Source organism: Nerophis lumbriciformis, linkage group LG26 (assembly GCF_033978685.3).
Source record: "Nerophis lumbriciformis linkage group LG26, RoL_Nlum_v2.1, whole genome shotgun sequence".
Taxonomy (NCBI): domain Eukaryota; kingdom Metazoa; phylum Chordata; class Actinopteri; order Syngnathiformes; family Syngnathidae; genus Nerophis; species Nerophis lumbriciformis.
The window spans coordinates 20812760-20831334 of record NC_084573.2 but is presented as its reverse complement, the minus strand read 5'-3'; the positions used below and the strand labels follow the sequence as shown (position 1 = coordinate 20831334).

General features: G+C 38.2%; 1 protein-coding gene across 5 annotated transcripts in view; it reads left to right on the top strand.

Annotated features, from left to right (window-relative positions):
* LOC133623807 (DNA (cytosine-5)-methyltransferase 3A-like) overlaps window positions 1–18575 on the top strand; it is a 78640-nt gene that overhangs the window by 28285 nt on the left and 31780 nt on the right. For 2 of the 5 annotated variants that reach the window (XM_061987213.2, XM_061987212.2), the window contains exons 4-6: window positions 4821–4938; window positions 7632–7669; window positions 7797–7913. The exons of 2 other annotated variants lie outside the window; for them this stretch is intronic. In XM_061987213.2, coding sequence (XP_061843197.2) covers window positions 4821–4938; window positions 7632–7669; window positions 7797–7913 — 273 coding nt within the window. Of the gene's footprint in view, window positions 1–4820; window positions 4939–7631; window positions 7670–7796; window positions 7914–18025; window positions 18059–18575 lie in introns of those variants that run through there. One more of the 5 variants, XM_072916272.1, reaches the window with a different exon arrangement.

Genomic DNA, 18575 nt, shown 5'->3' with positions numbered 1-18575 from the left:
TATCAGGTACTGGTGCTTTTGTGTGGGCTTTGGAGAGGTGGGGGTTCCCCGTATTCTCACACACACACACACACACACGCACGCACGCACGCACGCACACACACACTTACACACACACACACACACACACACACACACACACACACACACACACACACACACACACACACACAAATTCACGTGATAATCGAATCAATGATAGATCCACTTCATGGTTCCTTTCTTTCCTCACACACTATTCACTGTTCTTTTTTACTTTAAAGGACAGATGTGGAACAAGCGGTGTTTTTTCTTTAATTGTTACACAATTACCAATGCATTCTTTACATAGAAAATAAAAAGATTTTGCGCTAAAAACTGGCTCCTTAAAATTTTAACATACAATTTACGGTGTTTTTTGCAGCATATTACTGTAAATGGAAAAGTTGCACCACTGTTTATCACAGTAAAAGGATGGATAGTGTAAATGGAAAAACAGCACCACTTTTTATTACACTACACTACTCATTTTTGTAGTGTACAATTCAATGCTTAACTTGCTTTGAAATCATACTGAATTAATATTAATCCATCCATCCATTTTCTACCGCTTGTCCCTTTCGGGGTCGCGGGGGTGCTTGAGCCTATCTCAGCTGCATTAATTAATATTCATATACTATTTAATTTTTTTTTTTTATTTCAACTAAATAAATGTAAGGAATGTATGATATTATAATATTTGTTGCATTATTAGTTAATATTAAAGTTTAAAAAAGTATATTTTTCTGTCAAATTAGAGATGGATAGAAAGATAATGTACGGTTTTGGTGCCTATTATTTGCAGGCTTTGACTCTCATTACCTTTTTGTTTTGCATGTTTAATATAATCATTTTAATATATCTTCTTAAGGGACACTGCCATGCTAGAAATCACCTCAACAGTATGGCAGTTTTTTTTTGATTTTTTTAAAGCGGATCTTAGTCAGACAAATGTGTCCCTCCTTAGCCGCACTCACCCAAGCACAGCCGTAACTTCCTGGCACTAAACCTGCAAAAAATAGTTCTTGTTAGGTTTCTCTATGTTTACATTTCGACATTTTTCACTATTTTGATACACTTTATTAAGCATTTCCTACATACTCCTTTGTTTGCACCTTAATTCCAAGAGGTTATTTTTTTAGTGTATAATGTGATTTTTAAAATTTTGTTCACATTGATTTTGTTTTTGATAGTTGTGTTGACATCTTCTTTCCTTTCTGCCTTGATAGCGGAGGGGATTATTATCAGAGGACGGTTACTTTGTGAATAAAAATGTTTTCATTTATTATATTTTTCTCCTGGTTCTTATTTTTGATAGGTCATTAAAATATCAATATTTTTTTATATCGACCGATATAAAAAACTTACCGGTATATTGTGATACAGTTTTCAGCCGTATCGCACTGCTCTACGTATGCCTTCCATATGTCATAGATTTCAGTTTTTGGTAACCTATTTAACTTGAGTTAAAATGCAAATTTCACCCCAAATTCACCCTTCAGGCTTTCAGGCAACGTGTTTGCTGGATTAGCTGTCAACACACTGTCAGTATACAAGAAGGGATTCAAGTCAAGTCTTTACCTTTATCACCGCTTGTGGGCTTGTTTTGCTCACATTTTTCTGTGTCAAAAGGTTATCTTTACAGTAATCACATAACAGTTGCAAAGTCATATCTCCCTTGGTCTCGGTTTAAATCCAACTGAAACTCAATGCAGAATGTACATGTTATTCCAGTGCTTGTATTGATTGATTGACATGGACTGTGAGTTCCTTCCATAACCCAAAGATATGCATGTTAGGCTACAGTAATTTGCGGACTTTTATTCAGAGCTATTCAGTTGGCGAAACGCGGGCCAAATCCGGCTTGAATGACAGCAGACCGCCCCTGCGCATTCAGTTTTAAAAACTTGGAAGTGACTTAGGCTGAATCCTTCCTACCTCTTTATCTTATCTTGTAATACTTGTGAGCAAAACTAAGTGGTACAAAATATACCTATTACATCACAAATATTAGACACTAGACAGATAAGCTATAAAATGCAAACGTCAGTTTTCAGAAGCTACAGCATGTGAATTAGTCCTGTTAGTTGGTTGTCATGACGAGCGTATTTAAAATAAAAAACAACACCATTCTAAATATCGTTAGTGTTAATTCTAAAAGTAGATTAGCTGTCTAATCATTCAGGAAATGTAGTAAATTGTAGTAAGGTCCATTTGCTGCTCGTCTCATGACAACGTAGTTTACTAGTGACTACCACGTTTGCTAGCTCACATCCGCCACTGTTGTTATTTCTTATACAAAGTAGTGTAGCCTCCGAAGCAAAACCTCCAGGTTCTGTAACAGCTTCTTCCCTCAGGCCGTAAGACTCTTGAACGCATCATAATAATCCCCTCAATTCCCTCCAAAAATGGATTAACTCGCTGGAATATAAAGACAATATAACATACATCCATAAACGTGGATGCATATGCAAATGTTCAATATATTTATCTATACAGTAATCTATTTATTTATATCTGCACCTTATTGCTTTTTTATCCTGCACTACCATGAGCTAATGCAACAACATTTTGTTCTTATCTGTACTGTAAAGTTCAAATTTGAATGACAATAAAAAGGAAGTCTGAGTCTAAGTATAGTTCATACTTAATCTGTCAGTAGACTTGCTATGGAAGTGCTAAAAACCACAACAAAGATGGCGGGGAGAAGACGATGTCATTTTAAAGAAACGGTCAGAAAGCAGCTTTCTGACCGTGTGTGTGTCTGTAAAACATAATCTGTGCAAAATTTTGACCAAAGAACCACCATTACATGTTACCACAAGGAAGTGTTTTAAATGTAGAAAAAAAATCATAATATGACTTAAATGTGTACACCAAATAGCCTTCCTAACACAACTCTGGTCAGGGATCAACCCAGGTATTGACAGAAGAAAAGTTGTTATACGACAGTAAAACAGGACCGAGTGTGTCCCTTAAGGCTCAATATGGGAAGATGGTTCCATTTTTCCAGGTACGGTTGACAACACCACTTAAGAATGTGCCTGCCTTGAGCCCAAATTCCTCTGGGATTGGTTTCAGCTCACCTGTGACCCTGAACAGAATGATTGCTACAAATAAATGAGAAAATGAATAAATGTGCCTGAAGAATTGCAAATATATACCTATATACCTATTTAATTACAAATAACGTATGTGGTCAACATGTCCAAAAGAGATAGCTTTAGTGATGTGTTTGCTTACGTGTATTGCAAACAAGTGAAAGAAAAACAAATGCAAAATATTTTCATAATGCAAAAGTCAGGTATGACAACATTTTGTAGGGCTGCTTGTTTTATGATGCTTTATTGTGTTTGCTGCTACATTAAATATAATATCTATAAAGAGGAACAGCCACTAAGGAAATTAAATTAATCACACGGAACACTGTGTGTGTTTTTGTGTTCTGCTCTCAATTGTGACACGCACTTGTGCCATTCTGGCAGCTACTTTATTTGGGATGACATATTTATAGTGACTGTTAAAGCTGCATCAAGCAATCAAACTATTTACATGAATGAAATTAACTAGGAAGCGTGTGGACAAATGCAACACTTGAATCAAATAAACCCGCTATAGCCGCTAAGGCTGAAGACCGTTGGATCAAATATAAATAAAAAAGAAACACATCTAAATATTTTTTCAGGAATTGAGGAAACCTGGGCCGCCATGCACTTACATTTCACAGACGACCGCAGTGGAAAGTCCTTGTTCCTCTGTTTCGACTGAATGAGTAAGTAGTCAGTTGTTTGCTACAATATGGCTTAGAAATTGCTTAATGCAGCTTTAAAGTCATCTCGGGGTTAAAACCATAATGAGCTGTGTGCTTACGACAAAGGCACTCAATTCAATTGTACATTTTGTAATCATATGGCAACACATTTTACCGTAACATAATGGATGGATGGAAATCCTTTTATTAATATCTGTGTATTTGATTCATTTGAGCTAAGTTATTAATAAAGTCACACTTAAACTTGGATGTTGCTTAGCTTGCGGCTGAATTATAACGTAAGTTTAATTTGTTAAGTTTCAATGTGTTGCTGTGTTGTCTTTTCATATTTTTTTTAATTGTTTTTATTCACTGTTGTGTTACTAAATTTATAATAGTGTGTTAACATTTGCACCTTTTTTGGGGTAAAAAATAGTATTTTATAATATTTTTGTTCAATAATGTTGTTCAATGTAATCAAATACACTGGGGTTGATACATTTTGCTTACATATGGTATGTTTTGGACACTATTGTAGACATAGTCTGTATTGAGAGTAATGTCTTATAGAGTGAGCTTTAATGTTTTTTTGTTTTCTTTCACATGCTCATTAGCCTTTTTTAATTTGTTAGGATTTGCCACACTAACAATCTTTGCATTACCAACTCCCTTCCACACACAGGTAGTTGGGAAAGCTCACAGGGATACCGTTTGAATAATTATTGCTGGTGCAAATGGATAACACTTACAGATGTGTTTATTTCTGAGAATTTGAGTCCATTAGAAATCATACTGTAGGTCGCAAATTGTTGTTTCCAGCTTAGTTGTTTTCCTATCTCACTAATGTGTTGTGTTAATGGCAGTGTGGGCATTTACACGCTGTTATCCATGTGTCCTTCTGCTTTGTAAATACTGTAGAACAGACAAACTAAGTGTGTGATTATTTCTATGGCTGTACTGTATGCATCTATCTATGTAGAGTTAGGATGTGTTTTGCTTTGTCCTGACCAGCAGCACATCTCTCACTTAGATTCCTCCATCTGTTTCCCAGGAAATGGTGGCCTCTGGTACCTGTGCCCCGCCGACACTGCTTGAGGATCTGGAGCCACTCCCTTCCCCTTGCAAGAAACGTGGTCGTCGGAAATTAGAGCAAAACGAGAAGAATACGGGTATAGTTTTTTAGTGCAAAATCATACTGTGTAAATCAGAGGTGTCCAAACGCTTCAATTTGGCCCGTGAGACCGAACGAGTTCAATAAACAATATTACCGGGAGCAACACATCCATATGTTATATCAATATCCAGTGGTCTGATTGCTTCAATTTTTTTGCCATCTGATGGCCAACAAAAGTAGTGATTGAAGTACATAATTTACATATATGACCCAATCCAAACAACCTTCTATAGTCGAGCAGCAGACAAAAAAACAACCAGTGCAAAGGTTCAAAAAACATTGTCACTCATAACACAACCTGCTCATCAAACTTTGTGGATATTATAAAAAAACAACCAACTAACACAAAAAAATCAAAATGACACCCATGGGATGATGGGAAAAATGCAAAACACTCTCTCCACACTTATCCATGTTTCGCGCATTTTAGCTGCTTGATATTTCTGGTTAATTAAAAAAAACCTTAAGTAGGATGTCATGGAAGTAAACAAGGTAGAAGTTGAACTTGAACATACTCTTAATAGCTAATTATAATAATTATATTGTTTTATTAATTATATTATTAATTATATTATAATAGTATGTACTCATATGTATAGGGCTTATACATATACACTGTATATATTTATACACACATATATATGTTACTTTGCATGCAGTCCGCTTTTAGCCCCCGGCCAATTTTTTTAAGCCCAATCAAAAAGTTTGGACACCTCTGGTGTAGATAGACAGCAGAACCTTCAAAGTTGAACACAATCCATTAGGGGGGACTAAGGGAGCAGTGTTTTGATTAACTTTTCAACATTGCTGTATTCCTGTACTGAGTCAGTACAATTGTGTCTTTACTGTAGTAGTCAGTGAAGGCGCACTCACACTCGGCAATTTGGGCCGTGCTTACACCTATGTCCGGTTTGTTTGACTACTGTAGTGTTATCAATCAATCAATCAAATTGTTTTTGTATAGCCCTTAATTACAAGAGTCTCAAAGGTCTTTACAAACTCACAAAAATATCCCCTGATCTAAACCAACATCCAGCCAAGGAAAAACTTAAAAGAAGAAACCTTGAGAAGGTGCAGTACCATATGTGTAGGAACCCCCCTTCCAGAGTGATTGGCTGCAAAAGATGTTAAGTGGGTATAATTATTGAATTGTTACATTAATAGATAACGTGGGAGCCCAGTCCATCATGTGCAAAACAGCTGGTCTAAAAAGGGATCTATCTACAGTAAAAGCTAGAGTATATAAATGGGTTTTAAGGCTGGTAGTTGAAGCAGAGTGAAGCTCTAATGCGTACAACGTTTTGTTATATGATGTGATTCCTCTTCCTGGTAATTGCTAATGACAACTGCCACGTTGCGCAATAGAACTAAATAGACTTAAAATAATTCACAAATGTTAGTAGGTTGGAATAACATTGAGTTGTATAATGAAGTAATGGCACACGTAAGTCCAACTTGGTTGAAATATGCCAATGTGGGTGTTTAACCCGCCCTGGATCCGCCCCCTTTTGCCACTGCGTCTGCAGATTGAGAGTCGAGGGTGCTCGTCAACAAGCCAAAAGCCCGAGCTGTCAGCTTGATGTCTTAAGGCGTCAGGGTCAAGAGTGAGGTTTACCAGAATAGTCTCTCAAATATGCACCAGCCGGCATCGTTATACTCTCCTCCCTAAAACTTACTTTCATCCGGGTCACGGCACCGAAGTGGCCTACCTGGATCCACTTGCTTTAACACTGCCCGGGGACCAAACCAATGTCTGCGGATTGAGAGTCGAGAGTGCTCGCCAACAAGCCAAAAGCCTGAGCTGTCATCTCAGGCTTCAGAAAGTGAAGTTTACCAACATTCTCTCGCACAGCTGCAACTGCTGGCATTAATTACTGGTGGACTCTAATCTTACCCCTGTATGATAAGATGAAATAAAATCAGATTCCAAGTTACTCATCCTTAGATGATGTGTGACGCTGGGATAGTAAACACAGAATTGTGGAAAGGAGTCAACTTCATCCATTAGCACTTTTTAACATTCTTAACTGTAATATATGGAAGTGTAAAAATGGAATAATCGCTGTACACTTAAACATAACTATCCACTCCTCTGCAGAGGGAACATTATCACATGTGCCTGGGGTCCAAGTCTCTTCAGATTAACATGAAACAATTGACTTTATTAGTGATTAATATGGTGCAAAGCAGATGTGTGTGCTGCGTTCCCTGATCAGTGGTTATCATCACTTGTTACTCTTTGCCTTTACTATGGAATCCCAGAAAAGTCAAAAAATGTCACTTGTAACGACAGCTCGACTTCCAGATTTGGTCAATTTTAGTTTGAACTCCACATTGCACAACATTTATCTTTTGGAGGTTCCACAGTAATTCGTAGGTCATAATACATTAATTGCTTTGCACATTCATTGTTGGGAATACATTAATTTACTTTAACTGAAACCGAAATTGCTGTAAATTTGAAAATGTACTGATATTTGCTGACATAAATGTAATGATACCCTGTCATTTGAGTCACAGGCAACATGACTGCAACTCAAATAACTTCTGGAGTCCAGCCCTTGAAGGCATTTTGATTTAAGTGTAGATTCTAAAGTAAATGTAATAAATGTCACCGTTACAGATCCTCATTAAAACGTTCTTAAAATCACAACAAATGGCGCATTTCATGTTATTTTTCCTCTGTAGATGAACCAGACGACAGAAGTTGTGACTCCCCCAAAGAGGTGAGAAAAGTAGTTGTTCTTCCATTTCTATATTTATTTATTCCTCCACCATATATAAACTCCATATCTTATGAAAGGGTATATAGTCATTGAAGAATTCATCAAGCCATTGTTACTCTGTGTGCAGGGTGAGACGGGGAGGTTGCGTAGGACACCGGTCCCCAGGGTGACTTTCCAGGCCGGAGATCCGTACTACATCAGCAGGAGACAAAAGGAAGAATGGCTCAGCCGCTGGAAGATGGAGGTGCGACAGAGAGCTAAATTGTGTCTGTGTGAGCTGTGATTATATATTTACATAAACTCTCTCCGAATAATAAAAAAAGAAAACTACATGTGGTTACCAGAAACAGTCCAAACTGGTCCATTATGTTGTCAAATCTCACGCGAACCTAAAGGAAGTTGCGGTTTACATTGTAGGCAAATCGAGTAAAAGGGAGAGTCCCATCGTCCTTCCGGCCCCTTGATATAAACCAGGTGTGCAGTGCTTGTCTGCTATGCAAAATAATAAAAATACTAAAGCATTGGTAGAGCACGTTTCAAAGACTGGTTAACCATGTCAATCTATTTTGCCTGGTATGACAGAAACCAGCACTTGGTCTCAACCCAGAGATGTTAGGATTGACTCAAAAGAGGAGCAGGGCGGGTTTTGGTAACCTCAACTTTGTCATCTTAATAGTGAAAGGGTTAAGTAATTAAATGCTTCGAGTGGTTGACAAAAGTAAAAGTTTTAAGACTATGCGTTATCTTGTGTGGAGGATGTGTAATGGTAATATCAACGGGCTCAAAATGCTAACACTCCTCCTCACTCCGCCCCCTCATGCTGACTGAAACTTCATCCGCTATATTTGTAGTTTAAGAGAGATGCTTCCCGCAAGGTGCTGAAAAATATTTTATTCTAAGTATGTTCAACTTTTGAGCAACAAAATAGCAATAGCGATTCGTTACATGATCCGACCATATATGTGCAAGCCAGAGTCGGACTCTGAGCAAGAAGGAATCGACGAAGAAACTTCAGAACAAAGGCTTGAAATGAACATATCTCAATGGTTCGTATTATGTCGGTCGCCCCATAATCTTATAAATGGTAAATGGGTTATACTTGTATAGCGCTTTTCTACCTTCAAGGTACTCAATGCGCTTTGACACTATTTCCACATTCACCCATCACACACACATTCACACACTGATGGCGGGAGCTGCCATGCAAGGCCCTATACACGACCCATCAGGAGCAAGGGTGAAGTGTCTTGCTCAAGGACACAACTGACGTGACGAGGTTGGTAGTAGGTGGGGATTGAACCAGGAACCCTCAGGTTGCTGGCACGGCCACTCTCCCAACTACGCCACGCCGTCCCCTTTATCCTTAATAGTAGTTTTTAGGAAAATCCTTCTTTATAGTATCGTAGGTGGGTGGTCAGAAGACTAAGCTATAAGACGCAATACAAATTGAGCTAACATTGCCAAGGTATCATTCACACATTGCTAATCAAATGTGATTACTTACCGTTTCATTGTCCCCTCCATTGCCATAAATAGTAGACACCGACTGCGTCGTTTAAAGTAGCTTTTGGGAAAATCCATTTTAAGATTACCACAGGTTTGTGAAGCAGTATTGTTCAAAGTGGGTGGCACACGCGAAGAGATACTTCTTCCCAGTTTAAGGCACATTGCTGCAAAACAAAAAAGTGAGCAGGACTCTTCCTAGTTCTTCAGATGAGACTGGAGGTGTGTGTAGTGACCTGTATTGGTTGATACAACCAATAACAGAGCATTTTTGTTCTTCGGGCCGTACCTTGGGCATGTGGTCATGCGAACTACAAATACTCCTATGTAAAATAAAAATGACCGACTAATGTAGCTGTCTACAGGAAAACCTCTACCGTATATGGAGATATCCGCTGAGATCACAACCGGGAAAAACGTCAAAAATCGGCAAGTTCCAAAGGGCTAGTTTGGAAGAAGTATGAAGGATTGTCTTATAAATATCTCCACATTGCCTCCAAGGTTTGACTTCAAATTTTCGGGATTTATGGAGATCCCCAATACACAAAAACAGGTACGAATAGGTAAGAAAAGTTGGTTTTGCGCAGTAGATAAGTTGTCAATACCAATGAATGCTTTTGAGGACAGCATTAGTACACAACAGCATGTCACAATGACAATGAGGCATAATGATTGGTGAACTAGTGGAACAGATGCCAGCGAGTGTTTCTGTGCAATACTATTGTGTAAACCTCACTCCCTGATGCCTTAAGATCTGTGCTGGACAATGAGTTGACCACCCAGGGCTTGAGAACTGGTGCACTAGAAGTAATGATGGGAACTCAGTCCCTCCAGGATTTCACTATGTTGCGATAGTGCCAATTCACGCATATTCAACCAATCACCGCAAATTATGCCCGGCCTCGCAACTTTGTCAAATTCCCACAATGTTCTCGCACATTTTGGTCAAACATCAAAATTTTTGCTAATCGAATTTTGTCCCAGCAGCACTCAAACGCAACGCAACCGTCAAACTGATCAAATGTCTCCCTGCATCGCCCTCGTCTTCACTTCCTTATATACATTTACAGAGATTCATACGCTCATTTATTAGTCATCATTCACTCATTTACCAACAAAAATCACTGCTATAGATCGTTCTTAACAGTTCTTCAATGTTCCCACCGAAAGTTCAAGTAAACTAACTACATGCAATGTGTTAAAATGAAAAGGAAAATTCACGATCGATTGTGTACTTTCATGACCTGCACGACAATGTGTGCAATATGGGTAAATATGCCAGCAGATGGCGCACAATGTCGGTTAAGATATGTATTAAAAAAACGAAGCCTAAAGTTACACTTTATGATAACAAAACTATATTGAAAAATACTTTATTTGGTATTTGTACATACAGTATATATTATCTCACAAAAGTGAGTACACCCTTAACCAGTTTTACTACAGTACTTCTTTTCAAGGAAAAATACTGGTAATTAATGTTTGGATATTCTTTGGAGTAGTCATTGTGCAGTTAGTATACAAAGTGTTATTTTTACAATGTCCTTTAAAAATACATTTTTTGGGGGTTTATTTTTTTCTCATGTGAAGTCTGAGATCTAGTTTTTAGTATTTTCCTTGCAGTAATACATGTGTAGTGTACTTTGTTGTGGCTGAATGAAGCCTATTTTGCAGTTTTGGTCAGATGCTTTTCTCAGTCTTTCTTAAGCCATTTTTCCTAATATAATTACAGAAGACAATCATAACAATGTATTGCAACTTTCACTATGTCTCGCAATTTTATTGCATCAAACTTTTGCTGCAATTTCCATTACAATTTTTGGTAATAACTTGTGCAATTTCAAGCTTCTCAAAAAAGACCCGTGAGATCCTGGGGGCAATGATAACTTGCTGTCAATGTTTAAAAAAGTTAAATTTAAGATGATAATAAAGCATATTTCAACAACAACACAAAATGTCCTCATTATGCACCAATCATGGTTAAGATGAGCGAGTTGCATTCAAAAACCTCAACATTTTGAACTTCTTAATTTTGACACAAGTGTGACTGGGGGCCTTGTAAGATTCCGACCTTTGCTGTGCACTGACAAAATAAGGGTCTCAGTAAAAAAGAGAATGTTGTCTTGGACATTTGCTGTGTTCTGTAATTATTTTGGTTTTAGTGTGATAATTATGACAAAATGTTGTGGATTGTAATAATAATAATAGTAGTATTGGATTAGATTTATTTAGCCCTTCTCTCGACACTTAAAGCGCTTTACAGTGAGAACTGACAACTCATTCATTCACTCCACATTGATGGATTGTATTCCATTTTGTCAGCATTTTATCATTTTATTTACATTATTGAAGTATTTCAATTACAATTCGGTTCAACCTGCATCCATAACAATAAAAATGCATTGTTTTTCAACAAAATTTGTATTGTTTCTATGTTTTAGTATCCGTTCTGACACCTTATTGATACTAGTATCAGTAAAAATGTATATGATACCCATCTCTTTGCGACAAGCGCTAAGAAGTGCAATCACACTTGTAATGTTTGTTTCAGCTAAAACCAAGTTTTATGCGATTGCGCTGCTCGTTTGGATCGTTGGGTCAGTTATGAATGGGATTATTGGAACCCTGGTGCCCGCCAAACAAGTTGGCCGAAGTACCAAGGGATGGAAAATGTATTGAAAATGCTGTCTCTTTGCAATGCTTTCTCCCTGTCTCTGTGTGAGACAACACTATAAAGCATATTTTAGAAGATTTTTGTAAAACTAAGCTGGTAAATATAGCAGAATATTTTTTTTAATCATATCCTCACTTTATGTACTTTCTTTTTCGGGCCATAAGGCGCATCGAGTTATAAGGCGCACTGTCGATGAATGGGTCCATTCGGGTCTATTTTCATACACAAGGCGCACCAGATTATAAAGCCCAATAAAGGGGTCCTATTATGATTGGTTTTCTACATTTAATACACTTCCTTGTGGTCTACATAACATGTAATGGTGGTTATTTTGCATTTTGCATTGATAAAGTTTTACAGACTGTTTTCAAACTGCTTTCTTGACCGTCTCTTCACAATGCACCATTTTTTAGGCGGTCTTATTTGCATAGCTCCAATCGACTGCGTCTGCTCCCTGTCATCGGTGTTGTATCGGTAGTTTTTAGCGCTTTAATAGCAAGTCTACTGATATATTAGGTTCTAACTATACACTTTGTATTATAAATGGTTGCTCCACAACAAGAAGACAGAGAAAAAGAAGGAGCTCATTGACTATGGCGTAGACCAGACTTGGGCAATTATTTTGTCTCGCCAATTTAGACAAAAAAATGTGTCTGGGAGCCGGTATATCTATTTTTAGGAACACTAATACAAAACCTCACAATAATGCCTGACTGAATGCTAAAAACAGACAGAACGCCTTAAAAAAACGGAATGAAATTTTACGTTTTTTTTACTGAATGAGACACCCTGAATGTACATGAAAATAAAGAATGTGAGATTTACAATATTAACTATGAATGATAAAACACTGTATGTTAACAACATATGGCCATCATTCCCCTTATCAATCAACATATTTTACAATCAAGCGAAACGAAACAAAAATGCAACAAACACAGCAAATATGAACGCGAAGGGTAAAGAAACCCCACCTATAATCTGATATATCTAATGTATCACTAAGCTTTAGAACTTTGTTGTAAAAATCTCCTTCCGCATTTGTCCCTGACACCCGCATTTCTGGTTGGCCGCTCTGGAAACACTCTTTGGAAACGTTCCCCACCCACACTGCTTGGTGCCTCGTCTGAGCTGCTGTGACTTAGATTACCATAGTAACTAGTGTATCATGCAAAAGCGCAGATTCCAACCATTGAAATACTTTGTATAGTTCAAAACTTACGGTAATTTAAAAATCATCACTGCACATCGTCCATCCATCCATCCATCCATCTTCTTCCGCTTATCCGAGGTCGGGTCGCGGGGGCAGCAGCTTAAGCAGGGAAGCCCAGACTTCCCTCTCCCCAGCCACTTCGTCCAGCTCCTCCCGGGGGATCCCGAGGCGTTCCCAGGCCAGCCGGGAGAGATAGTCTTCCCAGCGTGTCCTGGGTCTTCCCCGTGGCCTCCTACCGGTCGGACGTGCCCGAAACACCTTCCTAGGGAGGCGTTCGGGTGGCATCCTGACCAGATGCCCGAACCACCTCATCTGGCTCCTCTCGATGTGGAGGAGCAGCGGCTTTACTTTGAACTCCCCCCGAATGACAGAGCTTCTCACCCTATCTCTAAGGGAGAGCCCCGCCACTCGGCGGAGGAAACTCATTTCGGCCGCTTGTACCCGTGATCTTGTCCTTTCGGTCATGACCCAAAGCTCATGACCATAGGTGAGGATGGGAACGTAGATCGACCGGTAAATCGAGAGCTTTGCCTTCCGGCTCAGCTCCTTCTTCACTACAACGGATCGATACAGTGTCCGCATTACTGAAGACGCCGCACCGATCCGCCTGTCGATCTCACGATCCACTCTTCCCCCACTCGTGAACAAGACTCCGAGGTACTTGAACTCCTCCACTTGGGGCAAGATCTCCTCCCCAACCATTGAAATACTTTGTATAGTTCAAAACTTACGGTAATTTAAAAATCATCACTGCACATCGTAATGGCAGCTAAAGTTTCGATTTTAAAGATCTAAAAAAAAAACATTTTGGAATGTACGGCGGGCCAAATTGCAAAGCTTAACGGGCCGCATGCAGCCCCCGAGCCTTAATTTGCCCAGGTCTGGTGTAGACGACAATGGTTAACTCCAGATGTCCGATAATATTGGCCTGCCGATATTATCGGCCGATAAATGCGATAAAATGTAATATCGGAAATGATCGGTATCGGGTTTTTTTTAATTATCGGTATGGTTTTTTTGTTGTTGTTTTTTTTTATTAAATCAACATAAAAAACACAAGATACACTTACAATTAGTGCACCAACCCAAAAAACCTTCCTCCCCCATTTACACTCATTCACACTCATTCACAAAAAAGGGTTGTTTCTTTCTGTTATTAATATTCTGGTTCCTACATTGTATATCAATATATAACAATACAGTCTGCAAGGGATACAATCCGTAAGCACACATGATTGTGCGTGCTGCTGGTCCACTAATAGTACTAACCTTTAACAGTTAATTTTACTCATTTTCATTAATTACTAGTTTCTATGTAACTGTTTTTATATTGTTTTACTTTCTTTTTTATTCAAGAAAATGTTTTTAATTTATTTATCTTATTTTATTTTATTAATTTTTTTTAAAAGTACCTTATCTTCACCATACCTGGTTGTCCAAATTAGGCATAATAATGTGTTAATTCCACGACTGTATATATCGGTTGATATCGGTATCGGTTGATATCGGTATCGGTAATTAAAGAGTTGGACAATATCGGAATATCGGATATCGGCAAGAAGCCATTATCGGACATCCCTAGTTACTACTAAGTTTTAGGGACTTATGCAGATCCTAAATACACTTTGCCAGGTACCAATAGGTAAGAAAAGTTGGTTTTGCATTTTAGGTCAAAACAAAATGTCAGGTAATATGTCTCCTAATAGGTGCCATTTTAGTGTCCTTATACACACACCATAATACCCATAAGTTAAAGCACAGTACGTCTGACTACGCAATGCTCCGACAATTCATCAATCAGTGCGGCTTCATAGCTTACCAAAGTCGTACTAAAACATTTTGACGGATTTTTGAGAGCAATGTGTAATGTTCTACATTCTCAATGAAACATCAAAGTTTCACACACATCAGTGTGTGAATGTGTGTGTGAATGGGTAAATGTGGAAGTAGTGTCAAAGCGCTTTGAGTACCTTGAAGGTAGAAAAGCGCTATACAAGTACAACCCAACCCATGGTGTTGCTTGCTTACCGGTACTTGTTAGCGTCATTTATTAAACAGGCGCTAACCTGCAGCCCACATATATTTGTTATGTGTGACTGCCATCTACTTGTCACACTTATCATTACACCATGTACCACATAAAATAGGTCCGAGTTCAGGAAGCACAACCATAAATAATTTACATTATGCGCACTGTCGATTTTTGAGAAAATGAAAAGATTTCGAGTGTGCCTTATCGTCTGAAACATACAATATATATTTTTCCTGCCAACACTAAGCAAACCCCACCGAAGTGTCCACCAATTATCTATTTTTATTTTCAGACTCCACATCACAAATTCACATGTAACTACTACTACTACTCATGTGTTGTTTTTATCAATGCATTTGAAGGGTTTTAAGTTAACCCTGTGCTACTCTTGATTTATTGTTTTACACAGGAAGGAAGTTTACTTCCTTTCTATACAGTTGGTTAGTGGAAAATGAACAGCATTTGTTCTGATTAGGGGGCTTGTGTGTGCTATGAATGAGGGTTTATCATGTTTCCAGTTTGTTTAAGCAAACTTTAGTCACCAAGGGAACTTTTGGCAAATGTCTGAGCGCTAGGCATGTTCTGTCCATGTTTATTACCATAATAATAACGCGCCCCATACCCTTTATGTAAATATTGTACATATTGTATGACTGAAGAAAATATTGTGCTACTTTGTGGTAAGCTAGAGAGAAACGAAATTAGGATGTGAGATAGTCACAGGCTGATAGATAAGCTGAGAGGCTCACCATGTGCAGTCTCATGCTTGTTGTAGCCTTGCACTGTAATTACGACTTCATAAACTTTGATTTATAAACACTGGGATGACTAATATACTGTAATGCATGTGTGTGGCAAACGAAAGGACATATTGGGTCTGTTATGAACACTATCATGACGAGAGCAAGGATGGACTTGTATTGCTTCCTGCAAGTGTGTCTGCTCACTTCCTGATTTATCAACTACACCATATTTGTTAACTTTGCTATCAAGGCACAGAAATGATGATTGTGTGATATTTGTGTTACACTCATTTACACTCATTCACACAAAAGGGTTGTTTCTTTCTGTTATTAATATTCTGGTTCCTACATTATATATCAATATATATCAATACAGTCTGCAAGGGATACAGTCCGTAAGCACACATGACTGTGCGTGCTGCTGGTCCACTAATAGTACTAACCTTTAACAGTTAATTTTACTGATTTTCATTAATTGCTAGTTCCTATGTAACTGTTTTTATATTGTTTTACTTTCTTTTTTATTCAAGAAAATATTTTTAATTTATTTATCTTATTTTATTTTATTATTTTTTAAAAAAAGGACCTTAGCTTTAGCATACCTGGTTGTCCAAATTAGGCATGATAATGTGTTAATTCCACGACTGTATATATCGGTATCGGTTGATATCGGTATCGGTAATTAAGAGTTGGACAATATCGGAATATCGGATATCGGCAAAAAAGCCATTATCGGACATCCCTAATAGTAATGCTGTCTGAGGCTTAGCCAATCAGTTACCACAATACTGAACAGTGCGCTCAGATTGGTTTGGTCTCCTCTAATGGCCAATACTAATGTAGTATTGATATTATTAGTTTATTTTGCCATTTTTATGCTTGAAAATGCTACATTTAGGCCCCAAAAACTGTAGAATAAAATATCCTCAAAAAAATCAGTGATGTGTTGAAGCCACAACATTTAAAGTGCGATATGGCGAGACAAAACTGTACTGTATAAATGCAATGCGTTCTACTTTGATACCAAGTGAGTATGGTTGCGCTTCAGAGTGCATGTGAGCCCTCTTACAAATCACACTGTTGATGCTAGTTGTTTTTGTAGAGTAAATTTTGCAACTGCAAATGTTTTCTTTTGTTATCGCTAAGATTGGAGCAAGTTCCAAATTATATGACTTCAGCGGGGGGTGTATATTGGAGTGTCCCGGAAGAGTTAGTGCTGCAAGGGGTTCTGGGTATTTGTTCTGTCGTGTTTATGTTGTGTTACGGTGCGGATGTTCTCCCGAAATGTGTTTGTCATTCTTGTTTGGTGTGGGTTCACAGTGTGGCGCATATTTGTAACAGTGTTAAAGTTGTTTATACGGCCACCCTCAGTGTGACCTGTATGGTTGTTGACCAAGTATGCTTGCATTCACTTGTGTGTGTGAAAAGCCGTAGATATTATGTGATTGGGCCGGCACGCAAAGGCATTGCCTTTAAGGTTTATTGGCGCTCTGTACTTCTCCCTACGTCCGTGTACCACTACGTACAGCGGCGTTTTAAAAAGTCATAAATTCTACTTTTTGAAACCGATACCGATAATTTCTGATATTACATTTTAAACGCATTTATCGGACATCTCTAGTTATAACAGTACCATATTTTAGTCGTTTTAGTCATCTCTTCTCTATCCACCACTTCGTAGTCAATGATCATTATTTCTGTATATTTGTGTGTATTCTCTACGTATATCTTGTGTTTATTTGGGTATCTCAAACATGTCTCCTCACTTAAAAAGTACATGTGGTCCCTAGTCAACGAATGGATAAAGCGCCTATTTTAGATTGATGACAAAATGATCCCATTTTTAAAATAAATATTCCTTCTGCCGCTCCTTCATTCGGTTGTCCCGTGATTATTTTTTCCAGGAAAATGACTAATTGTCACGGAGGCTTCAAATGTACACATGAACCTGTACCCATGTCGTCATCCCCCAACTTATTTCCCAGCCTCACGTACATCGCCGTCACTAACCGTGTTGGGGGAGTTCACTGAAGCGTGTGTTAGGTAAGGAAGCTCGTAAATCACCGGCTTCTTTCGCGGCTGGCCAATCAGCAGAGCTTTAAGAATGTTTGAACGTGTGAGTCGAAGGAGACAAGCAGGGAGGAAACGACTGGAGGAAAAGAGACTCAGTAAGAAAATGACACACAGAAAGAGAGCCAGGGAGGAACAATGCCTTGTCCCATCTGTGAGTTTTTATGCATTTGCATATTGAACTTTTTTTTTTCATCAGAACTTCCTTGTTTCAGCAGAGTCAGTTGATTTACTATACTTGTATTAGACATTTCTGATGTTAAGGTCAACTTTATAATTGTTTGGAGAGCGTGGCAACAGTCTTTTTATGATTGTATTAATTTGTCTGAGCTTAGTTTGGCTATATTCCACCCTAAAACTGTCAAGGCTGTGGTCACTGTTGTTTCATTTGGATTTTTATTTGAATGTGTTTTGGGATAATGTTGTATAAACCTGTCACTCACTGACTGTTGGAGTTGTATGCTACCACTTTGATTAAATACACACCTTGTTGTGGTTTTGAATTATTTTGTAGAGTTGGAGAAAAACTTCAGCTACTTAAGTTATGTTTTTATTCATATCTATGTTGCATTTAGGTATTGTGGCTGTGTGCATTTAAAGCTCATAATGAATGGTAGAGCACTAATGTGTTGTCAATGTGAGAGAGGGTCTTAACTGCTCTTGATTGTGTG